This window comes from Saimiri boliviensis, chromosome 1 (assembly GCF_048565385.1).
Source record: "Saimiri boliviensis isolate mSaiBol1 chromosome 1, mSaiBol1.pri, whole genome shotgun sequence".
Classification (NCBI taxonomy): domain Eukaryota; kingdom Metazoa; phylum Chordata; class Mammalia; order Primates; family Cebidae; genus Saimiri; species Saimiri boliviensis.
This window is the reverse complement of record NC_133449.1, coordinates 231,989,178-232,008,511: the sequence shown is the minus strand read 5'-3', so window position 1 is coordinate 232,008,511 and position 19,334 is coordinate 231,989,178. Positions and strand designations below refer to the sequence as shown.

General features: G+C 43.1%; 1 protein-coding gene across 14 annotated transcripts in view; it reads left to right on the top strand.

Moving 5' to 3' along the window:
- Positions 1 to 19,334, top strand: part of PDE8B (phosphodiesterase 8B) — a 371,501-nt gene that overhangs the window by 146,573 nt on the left and 205,594 nt on the right. For 4 of the 14 annotated variants that reach the window (XM_039476166.2, XM_010340999.3, XM_010341004.3 and 1 more), the window contains exon 1: positions 2,252 to 3,264. The exons of 5 other annotated variants lie outside the window; for them this stretch is intronic. In XM_039476166.2, the coding sequence (XP_039332100.1) occupies positions 2,926 to 3,264 (339 nt within the window). In that variant the 5' untranslated portion in view covers positions 2,252 to 2,925. Of the gene's footprint in view, positions 1 to 2,249; positions 3,265 to 19,334 lie in introns of those variants that run through there. 5 more of the 14 variants (XM_074384516.1, XM_074384527.1, XM_074384544.1 and 2 more) reach the window with 3 other exon arrangements.

The following is a 19,334-nucleotide window of genomic DNA, read 5'->3' as shown; positions in this document are numbered from 1 at the left end:
ACCCACTAAAGCAGCCTAGTCCTATTCACTAGCTACCTTGAGGTGACCTTCTCTTTCAAGGCTTAAGTATTCTTATTTTTAATGTAGAATGGTCAACCTAAATTTGTTTCTGGGTGACTTGTAGCTTCAAGATTCAGCTCCTAATGTTCTCTGCCAGAAGATTGGTTGTAATTTCTATTTTATCATAGTCTTCTTGCCTTTCAAAGCCTCAGTGAGTGACTGGTGCCTTTCTCTCGGTGGTTTCATTGAATTCCTAGAGAAAACTCTGAAAAAGTAGACATGTGCCATGAGAATTCGCGTGGCTCTAAGTGTTAATATGTGAAGGCTGTCATTGGTAGCTCCATGAAAGGTGATGACTGAAATGTGGATATTTGAGAGAATCACAGATAAGCTTTAGGAATGATTAAACCCTGACTTCACCATTACATCAGGGACTAGTATAGAGACCAATGGTTTTGCAATTTAACTCTGATGTTGTTTTCTCAGGTCTTAAATTGTCCTTTGGAAGTAAAGCAGATGGTAAGCTATGAGGCTTAGTTTTAAATGAATGACTGTCTCCATAGCTCAGTCTCAACCATTTAATGTGGTGTTCTTATAGGCCTGGATGGGGCAATAGACCTCAGGCAGCCTGGAAGGGAACTGTGGTGGAGGCTCTGATGCCAGGAAAGGACTTACTCCTCCAGCTACCGGGAGTGCTGCCAGCAGAAAGCCCTTGGCTCAGCTGACATCTCCTAGGGGCAGTGCCTCAGTTAAGAGAACCACCTTGCCCAAGGTCGCTGAGTTGGCCTGCATGCAAAGACTGGTCCATGCTGGGATCTAAAGTCCCATCAGAACAACTCAGAACCTAGTCCCAACTCAGAACAACTCTGAAGCATCATCCCAGCTTCAGAATCCTCCCTGCAGGGAGGCCTGAGGCTTGGTCAATTTCACCCTCTGCTCAAACTTGCCTCCCTCCTTTCCCTCCCTTTATTTCCTTCCACAAATGTTGACTACAAGAACACTTCCTAAAAAGCCTTCCTTTGGCTGCTGAATACCATCTCAGAATCTGCTTCTAGGAGGACCCAATCTGTGCAGAAATTTTATGAGCAATTTGCCTGTCCATTAAAAAATACAGCATAGACTTTTTCCAGGTTAGCTGGAGATGGAAATTTTTGTATCAAAAACAGAGAGCTAAACTGAGAAGAGAAGCAAACGTAGAAGAGTAAGGTTAGACTCTTTCTCTGTATATCTGAATTTGGGATTGAGAGTGATACCTTGCTTCTCTGTGAAGGTTAGAAACTTTCTTTTGAAGTCTTCATCCAGTCACATCCAAGACTGGTACAGGAAGATAAAGGAAAATTAAAAAAAACAAAAACAAACAAACAAAAAAACCCCTTAACATTGGATACTTCTTTGTGCCTTGCATTCAGCCTGTTTTTGGCCTTGTTTGTATAAGCAACTCTAGATAAAATCCTTTCTTAGGCCATCTAATTATCTCGCTGTGCCATTGTGGCAATCGGGCAAGAATTACTGTGGGAACCAGTGACTGAATGGGCAGTGGTGTCTCGCAGCTGTAACAGAGCTCGCAAGGGAAGGATGGACAGCAGCCATCCTTCTGAAGGCATTCTTCCGTTCCTCCAGCGCAGCCTAGTCTGTGGGCGCCTCACCAAGGGGAGTGAGGGAAGGCCTTGTTGACTGCCCAGCCCAGAGTGTGAGGAAGAGCAGTTGACATGGGCGGCTGGATGGGGTAGAAACCAGCGTGAACATTTAGTGACACCCAAAGAAGAGGTGAAAACTGGGGGAGAAAGCCAAGAACCATCAGAGAGCTTCTTTCTGTTCTTTCCTTGGATCTTAGGGGAATGTGTGTGTTCGAGGGTTCCTTCCTCCGCAGGGCCTCCCATCTCTTGGCACGAACTTCCAAACTATGAGTAGACATGGAATGGGCTTCTTCTGAAGACTGGGTCACCATCCAACTCAGCCTTCGGAGTAGGCGGTGGGGCTGGGGGAAGAGGACGGAACCATGAGGTCTCTCCATCACTCCCCAGCTGTGTTGAGAGGGGAGCAGGCGCGGTGGGTGGGCCTGGGCTGTAGGGTCCCTGCCATTTCGGGAGGGGCCTCCTGGTGTTTGTGTGAAACGCCAGGAGGATGTGTGAAAATGTGTTGGTGAAAAGCGAGTGGTTTACAAGGCCCTTCAGGGGAAGAGGGGCTGGGGCGCGGGGAGGGGAGGGCGGGGGCGGCGTAGGGATGAGTGCAGAAGAGACGAGGCCTCTGGACAGCGGAGGAGGAGGGGACGGCGCCGAGGCGCGGTGCCAGCTGCCGTGCCCAGGGGCCCCGCGGCGGAGCCGAGCCGCGGGCACGCTCTGCCCAGTCGGGAGAGCTCAGGGAGCCGCGGGAGGGGCAGAGGGGTGCAGTAGGGCCCGGGCGGCTGCGGCCGCGGAGCCGGGGCACCTGAGGAGGAAGGAGGGTGGGAGCGAGGGAGGGAGGGGACAGTCGCAGACCGAAAGTGGGGAAAGAAGGTGCAGGCGGGCGGGCGAGAGGGTAGGCGCCCTGGCCCAGGGCCGCGGGTGCAGGAGCCCGGCGAGGTCAAGCTGGGCGGCGGCGGGGGCCGTGCCGAGGGAGGAGGGGAAGGCGGAGGCGCGGGGAGCGTGTTTGGGGCGCCGCGGCGGGGAGGGTGGCGGCCGCCGGTGCGTGCGGGGCGCTGTGTGTGCGCGCTCTCCCGCTCGGGGAGGAAGATGGCCCAAAAGGGAAAGTTGGGGTGACGCGCGCGGTCCCTGGAGGCTCGGCGGGGGGCATCGCGGCCAGCCCGACGGAGCGGCGGACGCACAGGCCAGGGGGCGCGCAGTCCGGGCGCTGCCGCGGCCGCCCACTCACTGCAGGTGGCAGCGGGTGCGCTGGGTCCCGGCTGCCGCGGGCGCAGGCGGGCGCGCGGGGGAGCCCGGCCGAGGGATGGGCTGCGCCCCTAGCATCCATGTCTCGCAGAGCGGCGTGATCTACTGCCGGGACTCGGACGAGTCCAACTCGCCCCACCAGACCACCAGCGTGTCGCAGGGCCCCGCGGCACCCTTGCCTGGCCTCTTCGTCCAGACCGACGCCGCCGACGCCATCCCCCCGAGCCGCGCGTCGGGACCCCCCAGCGCAGCCCGCGTCCGCAGGGCCCGAGCCGAGCTGGGCAGCGGCAGCAGCGTGGGTTCCGCAACCCCCGCTCCGACCACCAGCAGGGGCCGGAGGCGCCACTGCTGCAGCAGCGCCGAGGCCGAGACTCAGACCAGCTACACCAGCGTGAAGGTAAATGCCCCATACTGGCACACGCGGTGGGGGCCGCCCGCCCCGTCGGCGGGGCTCGCACGGGTAGGGGGCTCCGGGCGGAGTTGAGTGACCGTGACGCGGTTGGTTTGGAGCGGTTGTCACCAAGCAGGAGTTTACTTTTCATTTGTGGAGATGATGGGGGCCCAGGAAATGTGGTCAGAAAAAGGCCCCTGGAAGGGTCCTGGGAGTGTCCTTAGCTGGTCCTCGGGGACCGGACGGGGAAGGGAGCGCAGAGGGAAGCAGGTGGGCTGGCCTGTTCCTCCCTTAGGGCAGGAAGGCGGTGGCTTGGTTTATGCAGGAAGAGGGGTGGGGACCATTGAGAGCTTTCGGTGGCCAGTCCTGTTGAATGAAATGTGAGCACTGAGCTGGATTTGCATGCCTTGTAGGTGACTGATGCAGTTGCAGCATCAGGATAGATAGTGCCCCGTATTGTGATTTTTACCGGGGATTACCAGCCAGGCTGGAGTCTCAGCACAGGGACCCGAGTGTAGCGATTTGTGAATGAATGAGTGTTCCTTTTTTGAGAAGAGATGTGGGAACCGAGCAGAGTGGAACCTGTTGTTTGTCATTGTAGCGTTTCTCTGGGTTGGCTACATCCTAGACAGAATTGAGAGAACCGGGGCATGAGTTCAGAGTGTCAGCAGAGCCACCGTGAGGGGACGTGGTTTCCAGTGCAGTGCAGCTGTCTGAGGATGATTCTGCACATACACCTGATCTTTCCGGAGAGTGGGATTTTTGAGGAAGTGGAAAAAATTGTTTAGATGGTTAAAGCAATCGTTAAATATTTATTTCTTAATTACAGAAGAAAAATGATTATTTAAATAGTGCTCTCCTTTATGTTCTCTAAGTACTGTTACATTTAAGAGGCTTTTCATTGCGTAAATCTGGGCACTGGGTCTTTTTTCCTTATAGCAAACAAGATGACAGTGGCATATCCCATCGTACACAGAGAAAAAAAATATATCTCTATGACTCGTAATGTCAGATAGAATCACAGCCTTTACCTGGTCAATAGATTACCAAGAACCATTCCATGGATTATTTGTCAAAGACACATTTGTATTTTTTAATAGTTAAAAACTTGGTCTTCATTGAGTGAAGTCAGCCCACAGCACAGGAGTAAGGAGAAGGATAACATGCTTTGGCCTCAATCTGGAAGTCCAAAAGTTTTTTAATGAACCTAGTGTTTTTTTTTTTTTTTTTTTTTAAACAACAACAAAAAAAAACAACATCTGATTTAGTAACATGAAGCTTAACTGATGTTTGCTTGTGGTTGCAGTATTTCTCTAGCAATAATCATAATCACCATTATAATAAAAATACCATTTATTAAGCACTACTATGTGCCAAGAATAAGATTTCTCTCCTATTGAATGTTAACAGTGTGATCTCAGCATAGCATATCCGAAGACTAGAGACTAGGATTCATGACAATATGAACCTACCAGTTGCCCATTTGTTACAGGGGCGTGTGCTGAAGCTACACTTTGCTTTTGTCAAGCTCCCAGTCCCCATCCCAGTTCACACAAAGTTAGCTTTAGGAGCAATATTCAGGAATGAAAATGCTAAATTTAGTGAAAATATTAAGTTGGGATATTATCAGTAAAGAGGATCCTTTTGCCTGAATGATGAAGACCTGAAGCAGTAGTTCAGAATGGTGACATCTCATGAACTCATCATGAACTTTGTGATACTTTTTTTGGTTGCTCAAGAGAAATTGTGAATTTTTGTTTTCCAGAATAACAAGAATCTCAATTTAGTACTTGGCAACTCTAGCTACTCTATGTTTGTTCAGTAGAAGAAAGAATAATGAATGAACCCATTCTCTACATTTTTTAATACTTTCCCCAAGAGGCTACTTAGAGACCAAATGAAGTAAAAACTGGAGGGACAATGATTCCCAATTATTAGCAGCTTGTATAAACTTGTATCAATCTCATTGCTACTTGGCTTAAGTGCTAAAAGGGTAGGAATTGACCTGGGTAGGAATTGAACTCATTTTGCTTTATCAACGAGATTCCCAAATAAGAGCTTTATTCACTCTAACTTATTACTGGGAATGTTGGAAATGAAACTGCTGCTTCAGTGACCTAACAGTAAGTACTTTGCATTGTGTGGATCTCAGAAACTATATATTTGAAGTGAAATTGGAGACCAGAGTCACTTATGCAAATCGACCAGAGTTATTATCACAGAATTGTCCTCATCTATTTAATAATATCCTTTTAGGCCTTGTGACTTGGTATTGTATTGTCTTTTCTCAGTCTTAAAGTTAACGTGTTCTGTGCCCTTTTGTTGCTGAGATAATTTTATAGAAATTTTACTTTCGTTTTTTGTAGACTAAGCATTCTTCTTTTTTTTGCCTTAAGAGTTTGAGATAGCTGCTAGGTGTGTAGCGGTGCCCCACCCCTTTCCAAAGCATGCAGGTGGAAAAGTAAAATCTTTACCATTTGATCCTGTTTACAGTGGTGGTAGGTTGTAATAGTTTGCACCCTTCCCCCCCCCCCGCCATCATTTAACATCAATTATAAAGTGTATCCTCATTATCTACTTGGCCTCTGGTATTCCCCAGAGTGCAAAAATGTGTGCTTGATCTCTCTCTCTCTTTTCTAGCAATAATTCATCTCATTAAGCTTTTAGAATGATGAAGCATTATGATGTCAAACATGATGTCAACAGGAACCTTCCTGAATACCTAATTTGCAAAAAAAAAAAAAGGGACTATAAGCATTAATAATTCATATGCAGTGCAATGATATCACGGGTTTCCATTTCTGGTAAGAAGTTAGATTTGTCTCCAATTGCTGTAAAAATGCAACTTCCTAGCAATTTCTCTCCCTTTTGCTTGCCTTTTTAAAAATAGTACTCCAACAGGAGAATCCTGCAGGATGCTCACTCTTGATATTGTGCCAGTTTTGTAATTTTTGTTCAGAAATCCTCGGAGGAGATGGTTGAACCTCTCTTTGAGAAGAACCAGGGATTCTTACAAGTTTTCTCTTAACAGCTGTTCCTACTTGTGAGCATCTGGGATTAGACAGCCAGTTGTAGAAAAGAATCTTTATTGACAATACTGTCAGCTTGCTATGACCTCTGTGTAGGTTAACTCTTTTGTGGATCTGACACTGGACATTGTTAGTTTCCAGATGGCAGCTTCACCAGCTCCCCGCTTTCCCTCCATTCATACAGAATGTGCTCATTTATTCATTCAGTATTTGTGGCTAGACTCTGTTGTATGTGCTAAGGATTCAGGGGATATCCATGAAATTTGGTAAGCAAAGCCTAATGAGAAGGATAAATCTCTTGTAAAATGGTGTGCCTAAACTGGTTATTAGTGACTTCTATATTTTCTGTTCCACAGCATTCCAGAATTTGTAAGGATAATCCTGAGTTGACTATATATAAAAGAAAAATAAATAGATATTTCACTGACCTTATGGTAGATAATAATGAGATTTTTTTGGGGGGGAAGAGTAGAGCTATTTTGTAAAGAGTCATTTTTGTTTTCCAAGTCAGTGTTTTGAAGTCAGACTTTAGTGTACACCAGAATTGTCTAGAGAGCTTGTTAAAATATAGATTGCTGGACTCCACTCCCAGAGATTCTGATTTAGTAGGTCTTGGGTGGGGCCTCAGAATTTGAATTTCTAACAAACTTCCAGAAGTTGCTAGTGTTGCTGATCTGGGGACGATACTTTGAGAATCACTGCTTTTTAATGAATTAAATTGTCTGTCTGTTGACCAGGTGAATGAGGTAGGGCCACCTCCAACAGAGTGCATAGTACTACACTGTCTGTATTTGGCGTACTAGTCACAGCACTGCCTTCATCTTAGTTCATGTTTGTATAGGAAATCTGCTATCCCTGTACACAAAGTCAAACTCTGAGCCTCTGAGATTGGCTGAAAAGTCTGTAAGTGAGGAGAGTGCTGGATCACGTAGCCAACTCTGGTTTTTTGAGGTTAAACTTTCCCCAGGATCCTTTTGGGTTTGTATAGGTCGTAATGTCTTGCTTTGCCACCCCAAGAGAAGCCTAAAGCCGGGCTGGATGTCACATGATACAGGCACATATTATCTTCTCAGCTCTTGGAATTCTTGCTAGCCCTTTCACCATCATTTTTCATTTTAAAATGGTGTATAAAGTTTAGTAAACTCAAATGAGTCCTGTAAGCTGATTTCATAAAATCCAAGTTTGCCTTCTGCCATTGTATATGTGGTTACAATTTAGTCCCTCCTTTTCCCAACACTTTAATTAGAATGAATCAGAGCGTAATTTTCATGACTTTCTTCAGTAGTTCTATGAATGGTTAAGTACTATCAGGTAATTCTTCCTTTTGAAGGTAAATAAGTCCTCAAGCCAGGATGTAACATAATATAAGCTGCCAGCTGTTCAGAGATGATACAGTTTCTACTGAAGTTCTGTTCTGGTGACCACCAGGCATGGCCTGGGCACCAGCAGGACAGGGCATGCTGGTGAGGGCAGGGCAGATTCTGTGGCACTAGACTGGTCATGCATTAAAGCCAGTACTCAAAATAGGAAGGAGGGAGTGAGTCCCGTGGAACCAGGTGGGAAGACAGAGTCCAGGGTTTGGAAAACCAGCAAAGTTGGAGGGAGCAGGTGGGAACACTGGGGCCAGACAGGCAAGAGAAATCTAGAATTTAGGGGTTCCACAAAGGTGACAGCTGTTGAACCAGGTTGAGACTTCTGATTGAAGAATAGAAGCTCTTTACTTTCTATTCTATTCAGCAGGCTGTGGTGACCAATCAGAGGGCTGTAGGTAACTTTGTAAACCCAGCACCAAATGAGGCAAGACCAAGCAACCAGTCCTTCCTTGCACCCTGATCATGCAGAGTCTGGGCAGGAAATAGAGTGCACATCCAAAAGAGTTAACTGAAAATAATCAAATGAAGGGACTACTGCAAATGTTTTGGCAGGATGAAGGGAAGACAGCAAATAATGCTGAAGTACCCCTAGGCTAGAAAAAAAGGGAGCTATTACCACCCTAGAAGAGTCACAGAGATAGGGTGTGTATTAGTCCCTTTTCATGCTGCTGGTAAAGACATACCAGAGACTGGGTAATTTATAAAGAAAGAGAGATTTAATGGACTCACAGTTCCACATGGCTAGGGAGGCCTCACAATCATGGTGGAAGGCAAAAGGCATGTCTTACATGGTGGTACGTAAGAGAGAATGAGAACCGAACAAATCTCATCTTGGACACAGCCAGACCATATCAGGGTGGTTATGGGAGGCTTAAAAACCAAATCTGTAGGTTAGGGAAGCCCTGAGAATCTGTAGTCTTCAGGAGGAGTGGGCAGGGAGGGAGCCAAGGCAGTAAATCCCTTCATACCATTGTCCTCCTTTTCATCAAGCTCCTGCTGGTTTCCACATCTGGAAATCAGAGGGAGAAGGAATGTGTTGATTGGCATTTTCCAGGGTACTGAGCAGAGTGGAGAGTGGGTCTGGAGGGGCAAATGAAAAATATCCTGGGCATATCTTAAAGGCTCTTCGTAACAGATAGTAAGAGATTGTTCAATGTCACTGGAGCTACCTCGGTATAGATAAACTCAAATTGAGATGGCCAGTTTTGATGATTGTCTAAAATAATGGCATTTTAAAATGGCCACTTAATTCACTGTTTACAGTTCCTGTTTGATGACTAATGATATTAAAATATGTCCAATTATCTTGGTTGGAGACCTCGAAGTTATTACTGTAAACATGTCCTTCTCTTCAGTTCATTCTGTCCCCTAACTGCTATTACATGTGTTTTATCACTTCCTCTGTTCCCTGCCTGCTGTCCTTCTCCCTATTCTGAACTCAAAGCCCAAGGGTGGAATGGGGGAGAAATATGTGTTCCTTGTAAGAAACTCAGGACCCAGCCTCATCAGTTTATTCCATTTTTTCCTCAATTTTACTTTCCTGCTCTCTATAACCTCCTCTCCACAGGCTCAAAATTTTTTAAAAAATAAATTTTGCTATGTGCTTATAAGGTTATATTTTTGGTAAAGAATGTGTATATTTAGAACATATTTAAAAATATTAAAATGTGTCCAGGAGTTCATTTTTAAAGATAGGTGTTACCTTTACCCTATGATGGAAGTCTTGGTAGTTATGTTTTAATAGGAAACACTACTTTTTTCTTTTTCTCTCTTTTGAGATCGGGTCTCACTGTTTCACCAGGCTGGAGTGCAATGGTGTTATCTCAGTTCACTGCAACCTCCACCTCCCAGGCTCAAGTGATCCTCCAGCCTCAGCCTCCTGAGTAGCTGGGACTACAGGTGGTGCCACTATGCCCGGCTAATTTTTTGGTATTTTCTGTAGAGACAGGGTTTCATCATATTACTCAAACTCCTGAGTTCAAGCAATCCACCTGCCTTGGTCCCCAAAGTGCCGGGATTTTAGGCGTCAGCCACCACCCCTGGCCAAAAACATTACCTTTTAATAATCCGTAATACATATTTGTTTATAATTAGTTGTTCATTGCTCCTTCCCCCGTCTATGTTTTTCTCACATCAGCCAATAATAGCCAGGTTTTATTTAGGATTTTTCTGCTTTACTCTTTACCATTGACTTCTTTCACCCCCTCCTTTCTACCTCCTTAGGGACAATGCGCAGAAAAGTAGTTCCTGATATAGAATTATCCTGCTCTGCTCAAAATTTGCTTTAAGAAGCTTGTGTTTGCTGTAATAGAAATCAAGAAACTATTTTGCTTTTGGATAATCCATCAATGAAAGTAAGACTATTTCATGGTTGCCTCTTGTTTCCAAGGCGATTTAAGTTTTCATGCCTGGTTTGTACATTTTGCAACAAGGTAAACAGGATAGCTGCAATAATATTAGCTGTTATTGAAGTTCTTGCTATTTGCTGAGCACTTTATATACACTGTTTCACCAAATCTGCGTTATTTCTACCTGATCTGCTATGAGCTACCCATTGTTATTTTCACTTTAGAAATGAGGCAAATGGGGCTGCAAGTGGTGGGATAAATTGTCCAAGGTGAGGACCGAAGTTTGAAGGCAAGAGGGTCCAGATGGTCTCTCACCCCATGATCCTGCCCCTTAAGTGTGTTGCACACTCAGGCCTGTGGCCACACAGCCTGAAGCCCCAATTGTGGCTGGTCCTGGAACTGCAGTTACTTAGAGCAGAAGGATGATAAACAGGCAGAGGGAAGGGGAGCAGGGGGCTTCAGGAGTGAGATTTTTCCTTTCACGTATCCAGTCATCCCTTCTATTAACTTGAACTAGAGTGTTTTGAAATTGGAGAAGAATAAAAAATGCATACACAATGTGAGAAGCTCTGGCACAACATGTTGTCATTATTTTCACTGAACACAGTGCCTGGCACTTTGTACGTGTTGTACAAATAGTGGCTGCTCTTATTTTTATGGTCGCTATTATTACTCTTTTGGCAATTAAAATGAGATTTTGGTTATTTAGATTTTGATATTTTTGAAACGTGTCATTGGTTTTTTATGGAAAATGTATCCCACACTTTCAAGTACATTGATTTGGCCAGTAGATGACTAACGATTTATAGAGGGATGTGTCATCCCAAAGCCTTGGAAAATGCTGCCACAGACATGGGTTTTGTCGGCTTCAGTTGGATTTCCAAAGAAGACAACATAGTAGAATCTTGCCAGTCGAAGGCCCAGGCTGGGATTTGGGTTCCAGGCCTGTCGAGCCTGCACTCAGCAGAATTTAAAGGTCAAGGCCTTGGTGTTATCCTGAGGTTCTCTGTGAAATTCTTCTTTAGTGTAGACTTGTAACCTGAAGCCTCCTCAGCTTCTAGTTGCTCTTCGAAGCAGTTTGCATGAGCTCTGTTGGTTTTTGTATTGCTGCATTTTGGGTGCTGTTGGACACAGTATATTTTTGGGGAAAATGATACACCATAAATCTGAAACCTGTTTTCTCTCAAATAGGAGGATGTAATGATTAGCTCCAGGGACTCAGTTGTCTGTGTGAGTCACAAAACTGAGACAAGACCCTGAATTTTGGAAAATTTTATAGGAAGATACATGATTGGTTTTAAAGCAACCTATCACCCAGGGCACCGTATGAAGAAAAAGGTGCCGTTTTCAGACATCAGAACCACGAATAACATCAAAGCCCCAAAACTGGAAGGTGGTGACTGGGTTTCAGGATAGCCAGGGCTTTTGACCACTCCAGGGATCCTGCTGAGGGGGCTACAGGCAAGAGCAGTGACCACATGGACAGACACCTGCATTTATGAAGGCCAGTGATGACCCAACAATCTACACCTCATCTGCTAGTTGTCCTGGGGCCTTATGGGACACACTCATTTTCAGCTTAAAAAACTGATTGACAGCATTGGTCGAGAAATGAAGTCTCTGCGAGGAAACAAAAACCACCAATAGCGTTTGAAACTGAGCCTTAGTTGGAACTAGAAGTCTCTTTCCCCCGCAATCAAGAGTGTGATACTCAAAAGAAGGATGGCCAAATAAAGACTGAAGGGAGCAAAGATCAGCTTAGTCTGCAGTTGTGCAAGCATTGAGTTGATAACACCTTTCACCCCAAATCCACCTGTCACGTGCCGCCTCAGACACGCACACACACGCGTGCACACACACACGCACACACACATAGGTACACACATAAACATGCACACGTGTGCGTGCACACACACATACATGCATACACACAGGCACACATAAACACATATGCACACACACACACATGCACACACGCACACACCCTGCTCTGGGAAGTGTTTCTGGGACAGGACAGTTAGGTGGGTAAGTTTGCAGGAGATTTCCTGCTCTCCCGCTTCCACATCTGTAATGCTGGGTCTGCGAAGCCAGTTTTAGGACCCCTCTTCACCCAGTAGATTCCTGCGGGTCCTTCTGTCCTTGTGGTTGCTGCCCTGCACTTCTCAGTCACATGTGGAGCCCAGGGTGAGCTCTTTGGCACCCAGGCTGTTCTCTGCAGTGATCTGGCCCACTAGGACTGTCAGGCCCTGGGACTGGGTGACTGAGTATGGAGGCCTCATCCCTTTAGAAGAGCAGGTGAGAGCAAGAGAGTGTGATCCACTTAGCCTCATCTCCCTAAGGGCAATGGTAGAGGGGAGTTTTGCAGATTTTGTTGAGATTTTCAAGAAGGGAGAAGGAGGTGGAGCAGAAGACCAGAATCTCTTATTGTATCAAAAGCAAGAACTTTAAATTCTAAAACACAACCAGGAAATGTTTTGGATGAACGTGAAAGGCAGCGTTCACTTTTATATGCAGACTGTATGACAAACATTAGTTTGTAAGGCACCTAGTTGCTATTATTAGTGAAAGACTTTCATATAGAAACACTGTATAGATTTTCATATGGAAACAATGTTGAAGACTTTCATATAGAAACAATGTGGCATTTAGGTTTCTAGGTTAGCACAAAAAAGTTTTAGCCTATTATGCAGCTGGAATATATTTACATGGTTAAAACAATATTGCTGTGAAAGAAACATAAAATTGAATTAGAACTCCTGTTTCTTGTATATGGGTGTCCTTTGGGAGAAGCGGGTTTAATTAGAGGCTGATGAAGCAGATGAGGGAGAATTTGTGAAGTTCCTTTAGGGAGTAGTTATCTTTAGTGATCGATGGTGTGCTGGAAAGCTGAGGGGCTCAGGTGGTGTTATTAACCTCACATTGCTAGGGAGGAAGCCGAGGCACAGGCGGCTCAAGTGGCTTGACCAAGATCATACAGCTGGGGACTCAGAGCTACATCTGCTCAGCTGTCCTGTTTTCATTGCCCTATTTTATCTCCAGGTAAAAAGAGGTGTGTCTAGCTTCTTTGTGGCACTTATTTTCTGTTTCATCCACAAATAGCTCAGTAGGTATCTTTTAACTGTAACTGTTTTTAAAAATAAATCATGGCCAGGCGTGGTGGCTCAAGTCTGTAATCCCAGCACTTTGGGAGGCCGAGGCGGGTGGATCACGAGGTCAAGAGATTGAGACCATCCTGGTCCACATGGTGAAACCCCGTCTCTACTAAAAATACAAAAAAAAAATTAGCTGGGCATGGTGGCACATGCCTGCAATCCCAGCTACTCAGGAGGCTGAGGCAGGAGAATTGCCTGAACCCAGGAGGCGGAGTTTGCAGTGAGCCGAGATTGCGCCATTGCACTCCAGCCTGAGTAACAAGAGTGAAACTCCATCTCAAAAAAAAAAAAAAAAAAAAAAAAAAAAAAAATCACAAAACCATTATACACCAAAAATATGACAACTTCATACCAATAACACTTTTCTAATTGTCTTACTACTTTTCCTTTTAGTGTTTGTTGGTATCCAAACAGTAACTTCACTCGTTGCAATTGGTTGCTATGCCTCTAAGTCTCTTTTAATCTGTAGCTTCCCCTTCCCATCTCTCTTTTCTATACACCTACAATTTGTTTGTTGAAGAAGCTGGGTTGTTTGTCCTGTATATATTCCTCCAATCTAAAGTTTATTTATTGCTTTCCTGTGATGCATCTAACATGTGTCCTTGCCTTCTGTGTTTGCTAGAAACTAGTTTGATTTAGAGGTTTGATCAGATTATACTAAGTTTTGTGGGGTGGGAGTGGGGCAAGAATATATTTTAGATGATATTGTATTCTTGCAGCAAGAAACATACAATGTTTGGTTGTCTCTTTTCTGTGATGCTAACTCTTAGTAACGATCATTTCTTATATCCTTTAGTCATTAGAGGATGTAAAATGGTGATATGCTATCATTTTGTCTTCATGTATTCATTGGAATGTCTCAAGAAACTTTTTTCAGGAGTTGATTCCCTAGCATTCTTCTAAGGTGACTCTTAAGGTGAGATTTTTGCCTGTTAATTTGCTTAGTATCATTATGGATTGTTACGGGTTTACATGTATTTGATGTGTTGATGCATTGCAGTTATTAAACCTATTTGTGCTCAGACTGTCCAGTTTTGACTGAAGGGAGATTATTTGAGTTGGTGAGGCAATTTTCTTGAAGAAACAATTCCAGCTAAGCTGAGTGTGCCCATATTCGAAACTCCTTCTTTGTAGATGAGGACTCCACTGACCACCCTGGGGGTGGAGGTATATCCTGGTGTCCTCTAGCCCTCTCTAGTCATGCTAAGGCCCCAAACATCGTGGAGCTTTTGAAAGGAGGCATTGCACAAGGCCCTCTTGCAGCTCCTTTGCTATGCTTTTTGTGGCTACCAAAGGGTAATCAGGTGGGGAAAAAAAAGGTACTCACTGAACTCCAGCTTGAGTTCCTGCTCTGCTCTATACAAACTTTGTGGATTTGGAGAAGCTGCATGAGTCCTCCTTGCACGGTGGGAATGATCCACCACCAAAAGGATTGGTACAACTATGACAGAGGTATAGTCCCTGCAAACCCGCTAGGTTCTCAAGTACCTGTGTGTGTATTTCCTGCCTTATATTAGGCACTGCGCTAGGTTTGGAGGGATAAAAAATGACGACAACGTAGTTCCAACTTTCAGGAGCTTCCATTGTTCGTGCCCTGTATTGTCATCTTCTGTGGGAAGGCAGCGTATTGAGTGAGTGCCAGCTGGCCGGCAGGAGTTAGGGACTGGGCTCCTCCAGGTGAGACACTCCTACTGGGAGAGCATGAAGAACTGTGAGTTTGAGGGGTAAGTCAGTTGAAGTCTGTAAGAAAAAGCCAAGGAGCAGACAACTGTATGGCCATGGACAGGGGCCAGAAGCAGAAATAAGGTCAGGTTTTCAAAGCCTGGAGTTAAAAGCTTCCAGACACAAATGGGATCCAAGAGAATGGATTAAGAAGGACTATAAAGTCTGGTGGAGTTGATGGCTGAGAATACTCTTGGGTGTCATGGTTCAGAGACTGCCAGATAAGGCTTGCTTTGGGTTGAAGCTCTAAAGCAGCAGCATTACCCAATAGAAATAAAATGTGACCCAGATGTAACCCACACATATAATTTAAAAATTTTTTATGAATCACATTTTTAAAACTTAAAATAAGCAGGTAAATTAATTTTAATTCATGTTCATTTAACCAATATATTAAAAATATTATTTTGACATGTACTCAATTTTTTTTTTAATGAGATAGTTTACATTCTTTCTCTTTTTTTGGAACTAAGTTCTTAAAATCTGGAATGTATTTTACGATCACACTGCATCTCAGTAGGGACTACCCACATCTCAAGTGCATAGTGACCACACAAGTAGCTACCATGATGGAAAAAGGGAGGAAGAAAGTGAAATTTACATCAAGGTTCTAAGTCAAGCAGTTACAATTTGACATTGCAACTTGAAAAGTATAGCACAGTAGTCATGTTGGTTTTTTGTCTCTTAATTTGTAGCTCCATTTTTGCTTTTCCATTTTTTCCTTTGTATTGTATGAGGCTAGAAGTCTGCAAGCTGCATCTTCCAGATTATTTTGCCAGATGGTCTCCTTTTAGATTCCACGGGTAGGAGATACTGGCAGGAAACTGCAGTGTGAGAGAAAGGAACAGGCAATAGCAATGCCCCTGCTAAGCGGCAGTGGTGCACCTGAGTGGTGATGGTGCCAGCCCCTCTGCCGATCAGCGTGAGTGTGGGCAAGTGGGTGTCAGCCCAGGGTGTTAGCAGTTTATAGTCTCTGGATGTTACTGTTTTATCTTTTTAGTTTCTCCAGCTCTATCTCCATCTTTCTTTTGTTCATCCATACCTTCCAATACCTTTGTAAACAGTTCTCTGCAGTGATATCTCTTCTTAATATATGTAAAATGGTTTCTGTTTTTCTCACTGGAAACTTGGGATCTGATGTCAGAGACCTATGCTGTAGTCTTATGTGTACCATCTACTGGTTCTGTGGCTTAGCTTCTTCAATCTTCAATTTCTTCTGTATAAGGATAGAAAAATAAGGATAGTGAAAGTTCCATCCTCATAGAGTTGCTGTTTGACTGTAACACTCAATAAGTGTCACTCATTATTGATAATAATATACAAGCCAATTTTTGAAGGCTCATCATTGAACATTTTTTATTATGAAAAAGTTCAAATGTATACAGAGGAAGAGAGAATAGGATAATGAAACCTCACCTGTACATCCCAGCTTCAACAGTAACAAAATTAAGACTACTGTTTTATTTATGCCTCCTACTTTCCCCCATACTTTGGAATTCTTTTAAAGTAAATCTAAAGCAGCCTCTTAATTCAGCTGTAACTAGTTCAGCATGTAACACTGAAAGATAAGGACTGTTTAGAAAATACAGCCACAATACTATTAGCAAATCCCTAAATTAAAATACTTTCTTGATATTATTGAATACCAAGACAGTGTTCAAGTTTCCCTATCTCATAAATATTTTCATTTAAAGATTTTTAAAAAATCATCTTTCAAATAAGCTCCACTTATTACAATCAATTGATATATTTCTTAAGAATATTTTAATCTGTGTGTTCCCCTTCCTCTCTTTCTTTTACTCTGACAATTTGTTTGTTGAAGAAACTGGGTCATTTGTCCAGCAGAGTTTCCCACAGTCTGGACTTTGCTGATTACATTCCTGTGGTATCATTAACCACATTCTCTGTCCTTGTATTCCCTGTACATTGGTAATTACATCTAGAGGCTTGATAGGATTCAGGTTTACTTACTTGTTTCTTTTTGGGAAGACCACTTTACAGGTAATGTCATGGACCTTCATCAAGAGGCACATGATGTCTGATTGTGTCTCTTTTGGTGACCTTTGCAGCCACTGATGATTGTTGCCTAGATCAATTAATTCCTTAGGGATTGTCGGCTCAGAGTGTTAGCAGTTTATAGTCTCTGGAAATATTGTAACATTCTTTCTACAACACTTCTGGAATGCCTCTGTAAAGAGAAACTTCCCTCCATCAAATAGTTGATGATTCTGAGGTACAGTTTCTATGGGAAAGGCAGAGCAAATACTTGATTCTGCTCTTCTATTTGCCAGTTTTCAAAATAATGAGTTGATTTCCTAGCATCTTCCAAAGATAGCCAGTGATGATTTTAGAATTGCTATAAAATTATCAGTTTATAAATATTACATGTGTCGTAGTTCTTTGCAGTTATTGTCCTTACTGATGCTCAATTGTCCTGACTTTGTCGATGGGAGTAGCCACTTGGCTCCTGTGTCTTTTTCATAGTCTACTAGTAATGTTCGACAGATTTCCTGCTTTTTGGACTGACAACTTGTTCCAGGTTTGTTGCATACATTCCCTGTCTCTGATTTAGAATTAGTCTTTTCTCTCAGGAACCTAATTATTTTTTTGAAGAATGGTATTTAGAGGCATGATCTGGGGTGCTAATTGCTAATGGACTGGTCATTGCTTCTGGGCTTTTTAAGTGGAAATAGCCAGGAAATAAATACTTTTGAAAGACAAAAATATACTGTGAGTGTATACTTATTCATCCAGTTTAAATTTAGGACTACAAGGCTTTTCTTTAACCTCATCAGTGTTACGTTTCTATTTCCTCTTTCCCATGACATAAATCCTGGTTCTTAACATAATCATGATGATTCCTCATTTGTTAGATCCCACACGCACCACACACGCGCATGTGCGCACACACACACACACACACACATCTCAGAATAACAGTGATCGACGTGACTTCATGACCAATATGAACACTGAAAACAGTTTAATTTTTTTCCAGTGATTTTTTTACATTAGGGTTTATCCTGCTAGGGGTGAGCAGGCAAATTACTGTGTTTTTAAGTTGTTTGAATCAGTTCCTTTTTGGTTGATTATTCTACTAACAAGGGGCCAGTTAGTGATTAGCACAATATGGTTAGGATTATTTGTTTTATTTTACTTTTCATGTGGTCTTCCTTAATGTTTAATTTAGTGTTATAATACCATAAATTATTTATATGCTTCAATGTAAAATACGATATATTCAGAGATTTTGTCTCTGTCTCTTGCATTCTATGCTGTCTGCCTTATTGGTCATTATATTTTGAAATGTTATGCTTTTCCTACCATTGTTTAAAATACACATTAACATATGTTCTGCAGAACTCACTTTTCTCCATTTTCCTTTTTTCACTTAACACATATCCTGGAGATCATTCCATCATAGTTCATAAAGATATTTCTCATTCCTACTTATAGCTGCATAGTATACCCTTATGTGGCTGTACTTCGGTGTATTCAGCCAGTTCCTTATTGATGTTTTTTGGGGGATTATTTCCAGCAATTTTTGCTATAGTAATGTTGATACAAGGAATAGCCCTATGCCTATAAATTTTCATATCATCTAATCTAATTTTGTTTGTACAATAGTGACATCATGTTTTCCAGAACATATTTCTCTATCCAGAGCATTAACTTCTGCCTATCATACGAAGACTTCCCTTGGACCCTTTAATTGTCTAGTAATTGTAAAATAGTAATATAGTTTTAGCTCAAGCTAAATCTTGATCTTAATCGCAGAGGATTTTCTGAGTAAAATGTACCTTTTCCCGCTTTTAACCCAGCTATGGTTTTATTTTCATGAAGGTGTGAGATCTCTGAGACAAATTTTCTAGAGGAGGTTTGTCCTGCATCTGTTGGCCATGGTAATTCTCCTCCCTTATTATGGTAGCAAAATGGTTTGAGAATAGTGGCTGCCTGGTCATCTTCACTTCTACCTTTCCACTTACATTAAAGTTGTGTGTGCTTACACTGGCATTAACCCGGTCAGCACCTACAGAATGCCACAGGGGGATCTGCACCACTGACTGTTATAAAGAACTTGAGCCTTCATGAGAGCATAGAGCATAATTGTACCTTATTTTGGTATTAGTCATCAAGACCTAAAATCAAGTTTTTTTTTTCCACTTTAGCAATGGAATTCATAGATGTATTCTTTTGTATGTTTCAGAAATTAGATTCTATCTTTGTGATAGAATCACTTGTCTGATTCATAAGGATACTTTTCCTGTAGTGCTTTCTTGTGTCCAGTATAATTTTTAAACTGACCTGTTCTTTTTCCTTATATAAATGTATTAACTTTATCAACTAGCAATGCTCAAGGAGGTTTCTCGGCTTACAGGTTGTACATAAGTGAGTTAGTGTGACGAAGTTTGGGTAAAGCGGGAGAAGAAAGACTGTCAGAAGCAAAGGCAC